Source organism: Anopheles arabiensis, chromosome 3 (assembly GCF_016920715.1).
Source record: "Anopheles arabiensis isolate DONGOLA chromosome 3, AaraD3, whole genome shotgun sequence".
NCBI classification, from domain to species: Eukaryota; Metazoa; Arthropoda; class Insecta; order Diptera; family Culicidae; genus Anopheles; species Anopheles arabiensis.
The window spans coordinates 75621190-75638579 of record NC_053518.1 but is presented as its reverse complement, the minus strand read 5'-3'; the positions used below and the strand labels follow the sequence as shown (position 1 = coordinate 75638579).

The 17390-nt window shown below is 42.0% G+C and overlaps 3 protein-coding genes across 7 annotated transcripts in view; 1 reads left to right on the top strand and 2 right to left on the bottom strand.

The window, feature by feature from the left end:
• The window catches only part of LOC120905091 (DENN domain-containing protein 5B), a 31918-nt gene extending 28036 nt beyond the window's left edge, over nucleotides 1-3882 (bottom strand). For 3 of the 4 annotated variants that reach the window (XM_040315788.1, XM_040315786.1, XM_040315789.1), the window contains exons 1-2: nucleotides 3430-3882; nucleotides 1445-1726 (exon numbers count right to left, since the gene is read on the bottom strand). In XM_040315788.1, coding sequence (XP_040171722.1) covers nucleotides 1445-1715 — 271 coding nt within the window. In that variant the 5' untranslated portion in view covers nucleotides 1716-1726; nucleotides 3430-3882. Of the gene's footprint in view, nucleotides 1-1444; nucleotides 1755-3429 lie in introns of all 4 variants that reach the window. The other variant, XM_040315787.1, reaches the window with a different exon arrangement.
• Nucleotides 3883-4200: 318 nt separating this feature from the next.
• LOC120905094 (glycerol-3-phosphate phosphatase-like) lies at nucleotides 4201-5603 on the top strand. Its single transcript, XM_040315793.1, has 3 exons — nucleotides 4201-4334; nucleotides 4403-4679; nucleotides 4760-5603. Exons 1-3 carry the CDS (start codon nucleotides 4315-4317, stop codon nucleotides 5420-5422), a joined length of 960 nt encoding a protein of 319 aa, XP_040171727.1. The 5' UTR covers nucleotides 4201-4314; the 3' UTR covers nucleotides 5423-5603.
• A 1411-nt stretch (nucleotides 5604-7014) lies between these two features.
• Nucleotides 7015-17390, bottom strand: part of LOC120905093 (gamma-aminobutyric acid receptor alpha-like) — a 68424-nt gene continuing 58048 nt past the window's right edge. For both annotated transcript variants that reach the window (XM_040315790.1, XM_040315791.1), the window contains exons 8-9: nucleotides 8799-8940; nucleotides 7015-8725 (exon numbers count right to left, since the gene is read on the bottom strand). In XM_040315790.1, the coding sequence (XP_040171724.1) occupies nucleotides 7783-8725; nucleotides 8799-8940 (1085 nt within the window). In that variant the 3' untranslated portion in view covers nucleotides 7015-7782. The remainder of the gene's footprint in view (nucleotides 8726-8798; nucleotides 8941-17390) is intronic.

Below are 17390 nucleotides of genomic sequence, written 5' to 3'. Positions count from 1 at the left end.
GAGCAGCTATCAAAGTGGGTATAATATACAGGTGGGCTTATCCCAAGGTGTATGTATTTAGAAGGTTGATTTTTATCGCTTCTGCGTCTGAATGAAGATTTTAAGAGTGTTTTGTGGAATCGTCAAGGTACCAGAAATCATGTTTGAGCAAGTTTTCACCCGTCCTGCCAAAAAGTGACATTCAAAAAGTGACACTTTGATTCTAGATTCCACGCACTCTAGATTCATCTCTTTAATGCACCTTGGGATAAATGAAAACACGACTTTGGATTTTTTTGTTCGTGCAGGTACTCGAATCTTATTCTAGCTTTGAGGCTGAAATAATCTAAGCTGAATATCGCAGGCTAGTGTGGTGTGTGGTTTTGTATGAAAAGTTGACATGATTTCAGCTGTCAACTGTCAAACTCCATGTAAAAAAACGAACTAGATTCGTGAAAGGCTCCATTCTCTTTCAACGATGAAACGTTCCAAATTTATTGAAGTAGCTTCAGATGCAATAAAGATGTTAAAATACATCTAAGTCTTGACGTTGGTGGCGTTTGGATGAATGGGACAAAGTAAATAGACAGCGAGCTGTTGTCATACGAGTAAAAGTCTTTAATGTATAGTCTACTACTTGATCTTTTTAAAGTAAAATGAATGATCTTTAGTGTTTCCAACTGACAATACATACAATCCTTCTCATTATAGAGACCTATTGCATCATATATAATGGCTTAAATACAAGCATTGTATTTGAGCCTTTATATATGGTGCAATAGGAGATTAAAATAAAATTGGTCTAGTTATGATTCATGTTATGAATCTCAGAAAACATTTCATCATTTTTATTTTTGCTCTGATATGTATGATACGTATTAAATCATAAAAATTCTCGAAAAATATTTATGAAGATAAACCAGCACACTGAAGTTTAATTATGGTATTTTTAACGAAAGATTCAGTAACATTGAGTTGTACTGACGAATTATTTTAATAATATGCTATTGTACAAAGGATGTGTCGATGGCATTTTGGAACATTATCAACCATTACCAACAACAAAAAAATCAAGTACAACATATTAGGAGCTTAATTGAGTGAAAAGGCTGCATTCAAACTACTGCAATGACGCATTAGTGCGATTTAGACACGTGATGAGCATCACATAGGACAATCCAGTGCTTCGTTTTAAACTGAATTGAAAAGGTCCTCGCAAAGAGAGATAAAATGCAATTACAGATGCATAAAAAGAAGAGAAGGGCATTACTAAATAATTCAGAACAAATGTCAGCCATTAGCCACAAATTCTCTATAAAAAAGGCAATTAAGGTCGTAGACATGATTTTGGGAAGAATTACCTTATCATAATCATTAAACGGGGTTAAAACTACCTAAACATGTATTTCACATGTAAGATTACTTAAAAAAATATCTTGTATTAGAAATCGTATTTGAATCTTACCTGCAAAAAGGTCCGGCTCCAGCCCGGAATCCAGATCCAGCCCGCAGATGACGAAGTAATCCGCAAAGCGTGTGAACTGCTGCTGCACACTGTCGTTCTGCCCGACCCGTGGCCCACCCCCGCCGGGGCCGGGAGATTCGGTCCGATTGCGGACCGCTTCCGTCGATGTCGTGCCACCATTATTCGTTCCGGACTCGGTTGTAACGTTACGGCCACCGCCACCACTAACACTGTCAGCCATCCCGTGTTGGCCGTTGGATTTATCACTCATTCTGTGCGGTGCTGTAACCAGACACGCCGAAAAAAGAAACTTTAGCGGAAAAGGTGGTGGGGTAAACGTTGGAATTTGTGTTGGGAAGGCAGGCGAAGAAGAGGACGACGATGAAGGCAAGGACCGATTATGAGCTTTTAGGGTGTTTTGTTGTAAGGTCCCCTCGTGGATGAATCATAACATAATCACACGCACACACACACACAAACGACGGCCACGGGTATGTTTTCACTTCAAACTGATACCAACATGAAGGCAAAAACTACGAAAAAATGGCTCTTCAACGCCTCCTTGGCAACATTTTTGGCATAATCGTTTTTTTCCTTTCTTTTCGCCAATCATGCCAATCTTCTCTGTGCTGTGCTTCTCTTCTCTCCCTGTTTCCTGTTATGAGGGGGGGGGAAATGCATGAACTGAAACGCTGACGTCGTTTGGGTGGATCGCTCGCGTCTGTTGGTAAACACAGCGTGGTGTGTGTTCATAAATAAAACAAAAAAAGAAGCATACAACGAAGCGAAGCGCGTTTCGGAACAAAAATAACAACCTAATGCTCGACCGGTTCTAAGCGGACCACGCACAAACACACAAACACACGCACACAGTTGGAAAGAACGTATACAAAGTTGACCTTCCTGCCCGTTCAACCGAAAACAGATCATGCCCTTGAAGGGGTCTCTCATCTTCTATCCCCCTTTAAATACCGCCACATGGGTACCCTTCGTCCTCCCCCTACCCCACCAAACCAACTGCACACGTTTGGCTTGATAATTGTACGCAAGCAGTGGCCACTTGAAGGCACAATTGGCGATGGCCACCTCTTTGGCCAAACGGCCGCCGTTTACACGACGTGCACGTGCAACCCAGCTTGCTAAAGGATAATGTGATAAGCGAATGACGAACTTTTGCGCTATTGCCACTGTGCCACTGTGTGTACCGTGTGTGTGTGTGCATGTGTGGTGCTGCTGCGTGCCCAATATAGAATTGTTTACGCGAACGGATGGTGAGGCGCAATCGAGCGTTCGAGCGGGCGCGCGCGCGCACAACTGTTTACAACCGTGCAAAGGACACCTGGCTCGTGGCCCCAAACTTGCCAACTTGCCAGCGGTTGAAGGATAAAGGCTGTGGGGTGGAAGGGTGGAAGGAACGAAGCAGGCGGACAGGAAAGAGTGGCGCAACGTAGCTTTCACCCGTGTTTGCGTGCGTTTGGCTGGGTTGGGTTGGTTGTGCACAAAAATGAGGTAGGGGGAAGTGAAAGGTCGCGACCACCATCCACTACCACTACTGCCTCCTTGTGAATGCGTAATCTTCTCCTTCTCATGCACAGATCGAAAACGAAGTACGGGAAACAATGATGATTTTAAATATCTTCTTGCCCTGCACACAAACACACACACAGTGATGGGAACGAATTGATTCTACGCCGCTTTCTAACGATCTTCTTGCTTCTTGCTACTGGCACAGCATCATCTTCTTCGAGGGTTTTGCTTGGCCTTCACCCTTGGACGTCGCCTGAGAGCAAGGGACGAACGCGAACGCGAGAGAGAGAGAGAGAGTGTGAGCGAGAGAAAACGAAATGGGGGAGATGGGACCAAGCGAGAGCAAAATCCCAATCACATCAGCACGCACACACTAACACAAACGTTTGCACACATTCTTTTGGGGAATATTTTACAACACTTTTTTTCTCTTTAATATCTATTCGAACTTCACTTACTTTTCTTTACACTTTTGCTGGTACGCGGACGAGATTTAGACACACACACACACTCACACTACAATTAAGCTCTTAAACACTATGCAATGAGGAGAATGATTTTTTTCACACAATTATGAGCCTTTTGCTTTCTCGTAGTAGCTGGCGCTCTGAACGGGGGGCAGCAGCAGTAAATCACGGCACCAGGCACGGGGATGCTTCTTCCTGTGGCACATCCATTTTTGTGAACACCCTTCCGCAACAACAATCACATTCCGAGCTGCATTCTAGCACAAAAGCACTTCTTTTCTTTTCTTCAGATACGATGCGATTACGTTACTGCGCTGTGAGGAATTGGTGGAGCTGCTGCCGCTGGTGCTGCTCCAGCATAGAGTGTGTGAACCTTCGACGACGTAGCACGGCGACGCACGCACAGCCAGCGACCTACACTGCTCGCGTTGAAAGACAAAGGAAAACAAACGGAAAAAAATATATACACAGCCCCGTCCGCGGAGCTGCGCTGCTCTTTGACAGATCGCGGTCGCAAGAAGCGCGTGTTTATAGCGTGCGGTTCAGTGCTGCTAGGAAGGAACGGTGCGATACCTTTTCGTAGCGTTGGTTGAAGGTGAGTACGAAAAGCGAGGAATGTTTTTGTTTTGTTTGCAAAAATATTACCAAAATATAACAGAACACTTTAAGCAGACTTTTAAATTCATTCTTTCTGTTTTAAAGTAATTAAAAAGATAAATTTTAAATTCAAACTGACACACTGTCGCCGTTTGTTGACAATTTGCGCTTGACATTGGCCAATGTCAGATGGGTTGCACAAATTAAATTCCCCTCCTCGTCGACGACGACGGGTCAGCCAAGCCCGGACGCACTAAACAATCGTTTTCTGTGTGTTTTATGTCCTTTTTAACCCGATCGTAAGTATCCATCTGCCTGGAAGTGTGTTTACCCTACCCGTTTATTCATACAGTCTTTCCCCCGCTAGCTTCAATCGGCTGTCCAGAATGTCGAAATACAGTGGCCAAAACCTTGGCTCCCTTTCGCCGGCCGAGATCAAGCAGTGGCTCGATTCGTTCGACACGGTGCTAACGGACTGCGACGGGGTGATCTGGGTGGACAACAACCCGCTGCCCGGGGCGCCCGAGGTGATAAATCGTTTCATCGCGAACGGCAAGAAGCTGTTCTTCGTGACGAACAACTCGACGAAAACGCGCCCGGAATTTGTGGAGAAAGCGGTCAAGCTTGGCTTTAACGTGACTATCGTAAGTGTAAACCGGTGTGACAAATGGGTCGGAAAATGGAATACACATCGTTTTTTTTTTTTTTTTTTTGCTTACTTAAGGACAATATCATATCGACTGCGTACCTGGCGGCACAGTACCTGAAGAGTGTGGGCTTCTCCAAGACCGTGTACACGATCGGTTCGACGGGCATCACCAAGGAGCTGGACGCCGTTGGCATACGGCACATCGGCATCGGGCCGGACACGATCCAGGGCAGTCTGGCGGACACTGTCGCCAGCTTTGTGCCCGATCCGGACGTCGGTGCCGTGATCGTTGGGTTCGATGAGCATTTTAGCTTCGTCAAGATGATGAAAGCGGCCTCGTATCTGAACAATCCGGACGTTATATTCATTGGCACGAACACGGACGAGCGGTTCCCGATGCCGGACCGGGTTATACCCGGCACGGGCAGTATCGTGCAGGCGATGGTGACCTGCTCCGAGCGGGAACCGATTGTGATGGGCAAACCGAATCCACACATCTGCGAGATCATCCGCCGGGAGTACGATGTGGATCCGGCCCGTACGCTCATGATTGGCGATCGGTGCAATACGGACATTTTGCTGGGGAAGAATTGTGACTTCCAGACGCTGCTGGTCGAAACGGGTATACACAAGGCGGAGGATATAGCAAAGTACGGACAGTCGGAGGATCCGGCGGTGAGGGCACTGGTGCCGGATGTGTATCTACCTAAGCTGGGTGACTTACTGCCGTATCTGTGATGAGGGGGGGATGGCTGAGAGGTGCTTGTAAGTGCTGTAAGATTGTTTCAGCATGAGATGGTGCGAAAGTGTAACCGTTGTTTTAAACAATTGGTTCGTGAGAGTGTTGAAAAAAAAAATACCTCAATAAATGTGCGCTTTTGGCAAAATGGGAAACAACAAAAAAATCGCCCATAAACTATCACATTGTTGCAAAAGCTTTTAAAAATATCGTTAGAACAAATTATTTTAAGTGCCTAATTAAAATCCCTCTTATCGCCCTTGTCACGTGCTTTCTTGCGTAAGCAAATTATATTTTCGAAATGACAAATTCGGACCTCTTCAAACTAGTGGTGGGAGCTCGGAATCGGACCAACCCGATTCCGTGTTCAGAATCAATTCCGGAGCCGATTCCGATTCCGAAGTCGATTTCGGAGCCGATTCCAATTCTGGAGCCGATTCCGGAGATGACTCCGAAACCCGAATCGATCGGGGAATCGCAATTTGCTCCGGTAATGGAATTGAACGGTAATTGGAATTAGCTCCGAAATGAGCATCTGTTCTTGAACTGAAATAAGAAGTATCAAAAGTGAAAGCAGTCTGAGAATCTCCATGAGAATGGATTGTTTATAAGTAAATTTTGATCCTTTTCTACTACTACTACGTATCATCATTGAACCCAAACGCCTATTCTTATGGAGATGCCAAAACCGACTCCGATTTCGAACCTGAATCTGATTTGGGAGCCATTTTCGATTCTTGTGCAGATTTCGATTCCAGAACCGATCTCGGAACCGATTCCGGATCCAATTCCCAAGTCGATTCCGGAACCAATTCCGAAGCCGATTCCGGAACCAAGTCCGAAGCCGATTCCGGAACCAATTCCGAAGTAAATTCCGGAACCAATTCCGAAGCCGATTCCGGAACCAATTCCGAAGCCGATTCCAATTCCGGAGACGATTTCCAATTCGAATTCCGGAGACGATTTTGGAACCAATTCCGAAGCCGATTCCGGATCCAATTCCGAAGTCGATTCTGGAACCAATTCCGAAGTAAATTCCGGAACCAATTCCGAAGCCGATTCCGGAACCAATTCCGAAGCCGATTCCAATTCCGGAGACGATTTCCAATTCGAATTCTGGAGACGATTTTGGAACCAATTCCGAAGCCGATTCCAATTCCGGAGACGATTTCCAATTCGAATTCCGGAGACGATTTTGGAACCAATTCCGAAGCCGATTCCGGATCCAATTCCGAAGTCGATTCCGGAACCAATATCGAAGCCGATTCCGGAACCAATACCGAAGCCGATTCTGGAACCAATTCCGAAGCCGATTCCGGATCTAATTCCGAAGTCGATTCCGGAACCAATATCGAAACCGATTCCGGAACCAATTCCGAAGCCGATTCCGGATCTAATTCCGAAGCCGATTCCGGATCCAATTCCGAAGCCGATTCCGGATCCAATTCCGAAGCCGATTTCGGATCCAATTCCGAGCCGATCCAATTCCTACTATCCGGAATCGATTCCAGAAAACTTCGGAGCTAGCCGGAATCGATGCCGACAAAAATTTCATTTTCCCATCACTACTTCAAACGCCTGCACAAACGCACACTATTGAACACTATTGGTTTTATTTTCACTACTGCCGACACACATCCAACATTGTTTTTTGGTTTTACTATGGCAATTTGTTAAACGTGCTTTTTAAATCTCTGCTAGTGGTAACGGTTTTCTGTTTTATCCCATCCCCGCCCCTTACTTTGCTATCAACCTGACCGTCCGTACCTGCGGCACACGCGTCGGCTTTGTTTGTGGAACGAATGCCAGATCCTCAAAATTGACCAGAAGCTCCTCCTGCCCCCATTGCGTTGCTGTGCGGGTTCTACATCCTACGCTTGGCCTTGTACCTATTTCCTTCAAATATCTCCAACATTTGTTTAATCAATTCTTCTTTCTTGTTTAGTAAGCGCATCTGGTCCCAACGCGTTTTTTTAACTGACAATATTTGTTCAATGTAGTTGGTAGGTTTTCTCTCTTTACTTTCTTTTCTACCTTTTCATCTAATGTTCTAATTTCTTTTGTTACTTCTAGTAGCATCTTTGATAGCGTTTTTTTTTCTCTTGGTTTTGTTTCGGGCCCAACTGGTTTTTTTCTCTAGTTCCTCGTTTCTCCCCAAAATTGGCACATTTAGTTTTAGCAATTTAAATTTAATTTCACTACACTACACAACGGAATATTCGGTTTCGTGGCTTAAACTTAGAAACAATTTCTGTTATTGCTACTACATTTTTTTTGTTCAATATCCCTTCGCTTCCTTGCGGCTTTCTTTCGTGTGGAGGGCACAGATCATCAATCAAAGCTTCCTGCGGGGCCCTTCCTATCCGACCTTCGGTTGCTGGGGTAGTCGCTCGCTCCGCGACAGATACAGATACCAGTAGAACACATTGATGGCCAGGAACAGCAGTGGGAAGAAGATGCGCGAGGCACGATCGATCTTCGAGACCGAGTTGAACCGTGGCGCTCGTTTCCTGCGTCGGCGCGTGCGGTGCCCATTGGTGCCGTGCGTTTCCGACGCCGTCAGCGGCGCATTGATGGTGAGATGGTGCTGCTGCACCCCGCCGTGCGTGGACCCTGCTGCTCCCGACCGTCTTCGATGGTGGCCGCCCAGCGCGGACGTCGTCGGCGGGGACGCGAACGAGGACGAGGTAGTGGCCGGCTCGATGGGCGCTCCATACGCCCCGGCGCGCTCCACGGTGGAGGTGCTGGCGTGTGGGTCGCTGGTCGTCGAGTCCTCAACGCCACAGGAACTGCCCCCGCCGAAGCAGGACACGTCGGTCCAGGAAGTTTTGGGCGTCTTCCGCATCGGCGTCAGCGGGAAGGAACACACGGACAGTGGTATAACCTCGATGATGCGGGAGTCCGTCGCACCGCTGCCCTGAGCACCGCTGATCGAGGTAATGGTGGAGCAGCGCTTGCCTCCGCACCGGCCCGGCGTGCCCGCGGGGCCCGCAACGTTGATGGAGTGATGATGTTGGGCGGCTCGGGACGAACCGGGACCGTTGCGATCGGGCGCCTCCCGGTCACTGTCGTCCTCGTCCGAGCTGGACGTTAGCTCGTCCACGCTGAAGTAACACTCGCCCGAGCCGTACTTGGTGAAGTAGTGCACGATCGCGAACTGGATGATCGTGGCGAAGATGAAGCCGAACGAAAGGAACACGAAAAAGTCCAGCGCGGTCGGGTAGGGTACCTTCGGCAGGTCGGTGCGCGCCTCCAGACCCAGGAACGTCATCGTCAGTACGGTGGTGATGCCGAGCGAAACCCTAAAAGCAGAGAGATGCGTCCTTCATACCGTGGTGGTGATGGAGGCAATCGGTTGGCGTGAGGCATACTTACCGATCTGCCGTTGCCTCGCGGTTCAACCAGAAGGAAACCCAGGACAGGACGACCAGCAGCACGCACGGTCCGTACACTTGTATCAGGAAGTTGCCCATGTGCCGCTGGAGATGGAAGCTTACCAGCAGCATTGAATATTCCGCTGGAACGATGTAAATCACAATCAGTAACCCTTCTTATCAGTGGCTGTTGCCTCTCGATCAGAGCTTCCCATCCCCTCAAACTTCAATTCAAAAGTCAATTTCGTCCCTCTGGAGTGACTTTCCCACCGAAACATTTTCCCAAACTTTTGCTGGGCCATGCATGGTCGGTCTCTTCCCCTTTGTAGATTCAATTCCTCTTTCCATTTTTAACCTTTCAACCCCGACTAAAAACATGAATAATAATATGTTGTGCTATTATCGGGACGGCACCAGCGTGGTTCATTGCGCCCTCGCCCGGCAAACATGTGCGCAAGCGGTGGGAGAAGGCGTCTTATTTGAATAGATGATTCCCTATTTATCAGAGAGTATTAATATTCTCGAGCGTCAATACAAAACGGGGTAATAATCGAACATGCCCACGGGGCTGGATGGATAATGGTGGGAATGCTTGGTCGTGATGTGCGAAGATGTGGTTACATTTTGGTAAGCATTTTTCCTCTGGGGGAGAATCTAGGCCACATCTGATGTGGTGGTTTCGACATGACTTTGGTGTAGGGAGCTAAAGAAGCCCTGTTTTTCCCTCCTTTGTTACGTTTTTTTGAATGCTTCACATCTTTCTTTGCTTGCTTTTAACAAACAGTCTTTTATTTCTCTGTGTTAACATTTGAAATTGTCGATAGTATTATTTGTTATTTGAATTATTTGGTTGATATTGTTTCTTATTAAAATTTATTATTTTCTCAATATTATTATTTTGTCCTTATGATCTGCAAACGTCCCCAAACTTGTCTTTTTTTTAATTAAAGATATACCACAAAAGCCTGACGGAAATATTACACCGAAAACAATTTTAAATAATTATTATTGTAAGTTCTTGAACCGGAAAAGGTAATTAACTGGTGTCAGGACCAGTTTTGGTTTGGTTTTAAGCCTCTTTAGGGGTCGTCACAAGCACTCTTTAGAGTAAAGGAGATATTTAAAATTTAGTTGCGCAGCCCTGTAATCTAGCCAAATTAACTAGTAATTTTCAAAATCCTCTTCACACGCGAGGACGTGTCTTAAAAATTAGGAAAAATATATACAGGGTTTCCCACGATTTATTGGTCAGTTCCCACGATTTTTTGGTGCGTTCCCAAGATTTTTTGATCGTATCCCATAGATTTTTGGTTCATTCCTATCATTTATTGGTATTTTCCGATTGGATATCAATACAATTGGTCCAAAAAGTTCTGGAAAACGGCCAAAAAATCGTGGGAGCGCACCAAAACAATATGGGAACCCACCAAAAATTGAAGGGAACCAACCAATATATCGTGGGAAACCATGTAAAATTTTAATGAAAAAAAAGTTACTAATTCTATTTTATTCACATTTAAGAATACAGCATTGATATTGGAATAAAAAATATACCCAATGCAATAAATATAACACAGGAAGACAAACAAAACTGTCAACTATTGCAATCTATTATTTGCTTTACATTGAAGGTTTGCAACAATAACAAATGTGTACAACTTTAAAAATGTTTAGTTATTCATGTTTGTACTACGTGTGTTTATCTTAAACAGTTTTATTTTTTGTTTTCAAATTACAAGATTCTATCTAGATCTTCATTATATAAGCCTGCTATTACTGTTATTGGAATATAACTTAGAAAGAAACGGATGTTTTGATATATTAAGCTTTTACATTTTTAAATCAACACATAAAAGCACAACAAATATGAAATTGTGATATTATGGTATGATATTTACTATCATACCATAATACCAGCTCAAATTCTATACAATCTAACGCACAATGCGAAGATGAGTTAATAAACATTGAAAAGTAGAGCCAAATCTTGTTTTATCCTTTGCAAAGAAGGCTCATACTTAAAGCACACACTTTCGAGCAAAACATTTAATACGAGTCGATCTTTAAATTCTATCGCGCTTTATGTGTCCGCTCCACAATTACACGCCATTTCACTTCGTTACATTCGTCTCGAAAACGATAATGTGTTTATTTGCTCGACGACAAAGTCTAGGTGTGTGAAGCTGGCGTAGAATCAAAGCAACAGGAAGCAAGGTGTGGCACCGGGCGGCAAAAGCACACAAATTCTTCAAAATCCTGCTTTCGAAACGAGTCACTTTTGGGCGAAGCGCACTCTCCCGACCGATGGATGGGTACGCGGCCCATATATGGGACGGCAATTTTAATCACCTTCTCGTTTTCCCATTCGCTATCGTTCCTTTCCCTTTCCCTATGGCCCTGGTGTTAATTCGCAATGCAATGGGGGACGCTGGCATGTGGGACATCCGGACGGAAGTGGAATTTCCGCCCAAGCGTTGGCGCGAAGGAAAGGGCGCTAAAGTGTCTGTCGCTGTGTAATTTCAGGTTTGTTTACTGTTTGCTGTGCGTGTGGGATTGATTTGTGCCCGGGGGAAGCAAGAAACAAGTGAACTGAATAGAGAGTGTTACAACCGTCACCGTTGTTACTGTAACGGATTCAATGGGTTTTTTGGAAATTTCTTGTGATTCGGTAACGCTTTATTATGCTTACTGGAATATATTCGCTCAATAAACGTAATGTAAAAGACTCTCTGTTCCAGGAAGCTCCAGGAAGTTTATTTTTAAAATTTACTTTGCCAATCTGTTTGTTAGCTTTCTTGATGGTTGATGAGCGTTTCCAAGAAATGTACCAACTTTCACATGTGCAATTCATCTAATTTTCAAAATCTACAGGATTACGATACATTTCCCGGTACGGGCATAGAGTTAAGAGGCGTTGTTTTGGAGTAAAAATTGGTTCTCCAAATTTTCATTGTTTTTCCTTCTATGAAACACGCATGCAAAATCGTTATCAATGTTAACGCCATAAGCCAACAGCTTTCAACTGTACCACCGATCAAAACCGGTGGAAGAAATAAAACCTCCAGCATGACAACGATGCTTTTCATTCAAATGCCCACTTGAATACGCATGAATATGTCAACCGCAGCAGTTTTCGAGTGAACAATTGTCGAAAGGATGATAAAATTTACACCAGCATCATCGTCATGGGTGCCCATACACTTGTTTAGAGGATGGATTGGTACGTGCACGAGATTATATTTGGGTACGCTGGGTTGCATGACTTTATGAAGGGGTTTTTTATATTTTTTAAAAATAATGTTTTCAACGAGAAAAAAGCAGACGATAATGAACGAAAGATAAAATGTTGAAGAGTTTTATCTGGAGAGCAGGAAATTAGTGGACTGGCAAAATGTAAATGATTGACATTGGTATGGTTGAAAATTCGATGTAAATAGATTTGCGCATCGCAAAATAATTGAAAGGTTTTGGAAAATACTCCTAGTAGTCTTTTATACTTATAAATCGATCATGTTGGTTTATGAAACATGATCTTTTTTTTTGCAAAAACAGAACATTTTAATTAAGATTGATAACTTTTAAAGAATGACTTATGTACAAGCTTTTCATGGAAATAAATCACTGCTAGCTAAACAGTACAAATTCTAAGTAATTTGGCTTTAAATTTACATTGTAAAACAGCCAAAATAAGTAGTTTTATGCGTCCAACCATAGGTAATTGAAATTCCTAATGAGTAAACATGGTTTTGGTAATGAGAAGACATGGAGTAAAAATTGAACGCTTTTTAAATTATGGTTTTATTATCTCCCTTCCACTTTGCCCATCATTATTTGAGTTAAACTATCGAGAAATTACATTTATTGCAATTTAAGATCGATAAAATTATTAAATAATATTATAATAAAATTTTACAACAGTATTGGTAGGGATGGATTTTCGATAAGTACCATTTTTACTAAATCATTAGTTATGTACACATGCGCTACGCGCTATGATACAGGTGCTGAGTAAGAAAACGGTCGCAAGCGAGCCATCGATGTTACTCCACGCGCGGAGTCAAGTTCCAACGGGAACTCCACTGGAAGCAGGTTCCCACGACCAGGTGTGGTGTCGTATGCTCAGACGGACCGAGGCAACATGATCATCATAAACGTGGACGACAACGTGACCGGCAAACCTGGCAGCACCGAAAACACCAGCCTAGCTAAATACCACCGAATCCAGAAGTTAGCTTTAGTCTTAGTTTAGCAGTTCGCAAATAAAGATCCCCAGTAATATTTTTTAAAACTTACTCCGGGTTATCATAAACATAATTGGCGCAGTCGGCTAGGCCCAATTCACGTTCAGTGACAAGTGTTCAAGTATAGTGCAGTGAAATAACGGAAATAAATCTGTGTATCGCCCGGACTTTGCTCCATCGCCCGATCCGTGGTTGACTCGTGACGATCGCGTGAATTTCATTATTTCATAAAGTGTAAGAACAAGTGCACGAACGGTTGGTTTCAACTATTTAGAATTGGAAGAGAACATTCGAACAAAAGCTAGCGGCAAGACTCCCCAGCCAGCGTTACTGGGTAAACTAATCAACGCAGGACAATCGCTGACCCAACCCGTGGACAACGAGCGACCAAGGAAGAAAAGGAAGGACAATCGCTGACCCAACCCGTGGACAACGAGCGACCAAAGAAGAAAAGGAAGGACAAAGCAAAGGACAGGTAACGGAAAACCCTAATTTCCCGACACGTGGATAAAAAAGGTGAGTTACATCCTAAAGCATAAGTTCCCCACTCTTATAATAAAAAGGCGGTAGGCAACAAACAATTTTTATAATTGAATGCCAAAATATACCCCTTTCCCAAAAGTTCGTTCTTTGAAATTCACTAGGGACAAGAAAATTCCAGTGAAAATGGAACAAAATATACACGCATTGATTGAATCTATGCGCTCGTTAGAGAACGCGTTAACACACTCCAAGCGGAAAATGATAGTTTACAACGCTTCCAACAACAACAACAGCCAACGACCTCGAGTCGCAGTGCTGACTATTTTCGTATCCCGGATCCAATTAGGGTCATTCCCGGATTCGACGGAAACAAAAACAGTTAATCGGTTGGTTAACAACAGTTAAAAAAACACTAGACCTCTTCAAAAACAATGTGGCACCAGAAATATTTAGTGTCTACGAACAGACCGTAATTAATAAGATAGAGGGCAAAGCACGTGATACTATTTGTGTGAACGGAAACCCTACTACTTTTGATGAAGTCGCAGATATTTTGCACAACGTTTATGGCGATCGAAACAACATCGCAACGTATCAAACACAACTGTGGAACCTAAAACAAAACGAATCTTTGAGCCTTCACTATAGAAAAACAAAAGAAATTTTGATCAATATGAAATCAGTAGCAAGACAGAATACGGTATACGCTTCACATTGGGAGGCAATTAACCTGTTTTTAGAACAAGAATGCCTCGCTGCGTTCATAAATGGTCTGAGCAAAACATATTTTGGATATGCACAAACCGCACAACCAGAAGACTTGGAATCAGCTTACGCCTTTCTATGCAGATTCCAAAACGCCGAAAGAACTAAATCAAACACCAATAATGGGTTCGAAAAACATCCTAGTGTCGACAAAAATGTAAAAAGGGATAATAAATTTTCACAACCTAAACACCTTGAAAATAGACCATTCAATAACATGAAACCATCTTCAGATCGTACAAAAATTGTTCCCATGGATGTCGATCAATCCTTACGGTCCAATATGAGAAACAAAATTTTCTCGCATACAGCCGAAGAAGATGACGGAAAAACAATATCAGAAGAATCCGATTCAGACGAAGAAACCGATAATGAAGAAGATGTAAATTTTCAAATTACTGCAAACTTAAACCCACCGAGTTAAACGCAATTAACGGACTACCCTTTTACACAACAAAATTAAATGGCTCAAACATCAAACTTTTAGTAGACAGCGGAGCGAACAAAAACTTTTTAAATCCAGAATTAGTTCCACTAACTCAAAGAGTAAAATGCGAAACAATCACCATAAAAAATAAAAATGGTAAGTTCAAATCACAAGAATGCACATTCATAACTATTCTAGATAAAAAATTAAAATTTTACCTTTTCAAATGTCACAATTATTTTGACGGAATACTCGGATATGAATCACTCTCCGATATGGAAACACTAATTGATACAAAAAATCATAAACTTATTCTACCCGATCGTACAATCGACTTAGAAATAAGAACATTAGAACCCCCTTCAATTACATTAAATGCTAATAATTCTCAAATTATAAAGCTTCCTGTTTCTCAAACAAAAGGAAACATTTTTCTTCCAAAAGACATTCAAATAAAAGATGCAATAATTCCTTCAGGCGTTTATAAAGCAAAACAAGGATATGCTAAAGTTCTTGCCAGGAATTACGGCGACACATTAACATTTCATTGGACTAAACCAGCAAAAACATATGAATTAGACAAAATGATCGAAATAAATCACATGAGCACACACCCATATAATGATCATCCACAAAATTACATAGCAAATCTCGAAAATTTAATTCGCACCGATCATTTAAACAAAGAAGAAAAACATAAACTTTTCGAAATTCTTAAACAAAATCTAGGCATCATCCATCAAGAAAAAGAAAAACTTTCATGCACCACCGCTATTAGACATCGAATAAAAACTAAAGACGATATACCCATTCACACAAAAACTTATAGATACCCCAATATTCATAAAGCAGAAGTGAATAGGCAAATCGAAGAAATGATTGCTGACGGTATTATCCAACATTCTATATCCCCATGGACATCCCCAATCTGGATAGTCCCTAAAAAATCAGATGCAAGTGGAAAGGAGAAATGGCGCATCGTGGTTGACTATAGAAAATTGAATGAAAAAACGATCGATGATCGATACCCTATTCCCAATATAGAAGAAATTTTGGACAAGTTAGGTAGAAGCATGTACTTCACTACACTTGATTTAAAATCCGGCTTTCATCAAATTGAAGTTGATAAAAAGGATAGACCAAAAACAGCTTTTAGCACAGAAAAAGGACACTTCGAGTTTATACGAATGCCCTTTGGCTTGAAAAACGCACCTGCTACTTTTCAACGAGCCATGAATAATATTTTAGGTGACCTTGTAGGAAGAAACTGTCTCGTATATCTAGATGATATTATTATTTTTGGTAAATCACTCCAACAACATTTGGACAATTTGAATAAAGTGTTGAAAAAATTAATTGAATCAAATTTAAAGGTTCAATTAGACAAATGTGAATTTTTAAGAAAAGAGTGTGAATTCTTAGGACACATCGTAACTCAAGATGGCATCAAACCCAATCCAAACAAAATAGAAAAAATATTGCATTGGCCCATACCAAAAACAACAACCCACATTAAAGGCTTCTTAGGAATCCTTGGTTATTACAGAAAATTCATAAAAGATTTTTCAAAACTGACCAAACCTCTCACAAAATGTCTTAAGAAAGGTTCTAAAATAACACATAATGACGAATTTATAAATTGTTTCAATGATTGTAAACAAATGCTCACTACTGATCCAATTTTAAAATATCCTGATTTTAGCAGAAAATTCATTTTAGAAACAGACGCAAGTGACTTCGCCCTTGGCGCTGTACTTTCACAAAAATTCGAAGATGGTAAGGAACACCCAATCGCTTACGCTTCTAGAACGCTTAACGAAACAGAGTGCAACTATTCAGCTACCGAAAAAGAGCTACTCGCCATTGTTTGGGCAACAAAGCATTTCCGACCGTACATTTTCGGAACAGTTTTTGAAATAAGAACTGACCACAAACCTCTTGTTTGGCTAAGACAGAAAAATGATTTAAATAGAAGACTTCTTCATTGGAAACTGGCCTTGGAAGAATTCGAATTTGAAATTAAGTATAAAAAAGGTACTCTTAATGGAAATGCAGATGCACTATCCCGCATAACGGAAAACCCTGCTTTAACATCCGAATTAAATGCAAATACTGCCTCTAACAATACTGACACTATGACGCAACACTCAGCAGATACTAATGATGACGAATTCATCCCAGCAACTGAAAAACCACTAAATGAATTTAGAAATCAAATAATACTAGAAGAAAATAATAATGATTCTCGAGAAGCAATTACACTTTTCGGAAATTATCATAGAATAACAATAAAAACGCCTCTTTTTGGACCAGCTATGTTGATCAACATAATCAAAGAATATGCATCTCCCAAATGTGTTACTGGCATTTGTTGCAGCGAAAAAATCTTACAAAACTTACAAATTATCTACAAAAACTATTTCTCTCGCGCAAAATCGATCAAACTATTTTGGACAAAAACAATTTTAGAAGATGTAACTGATGAAATTGACCAAGATTTGATTATTGAACGACAACATAATGCAAACCATAGAGGAATTATTGAGACCAAACTACATATTGCTAGAAAATATTATTTTCCAAACATGAAAACTAAAATTACTAAATTTATTAACATTTGCAAAATATGTCAAAAAGCTAAATATGAAAGACGCCCATATAAACAAAAATATCAAAT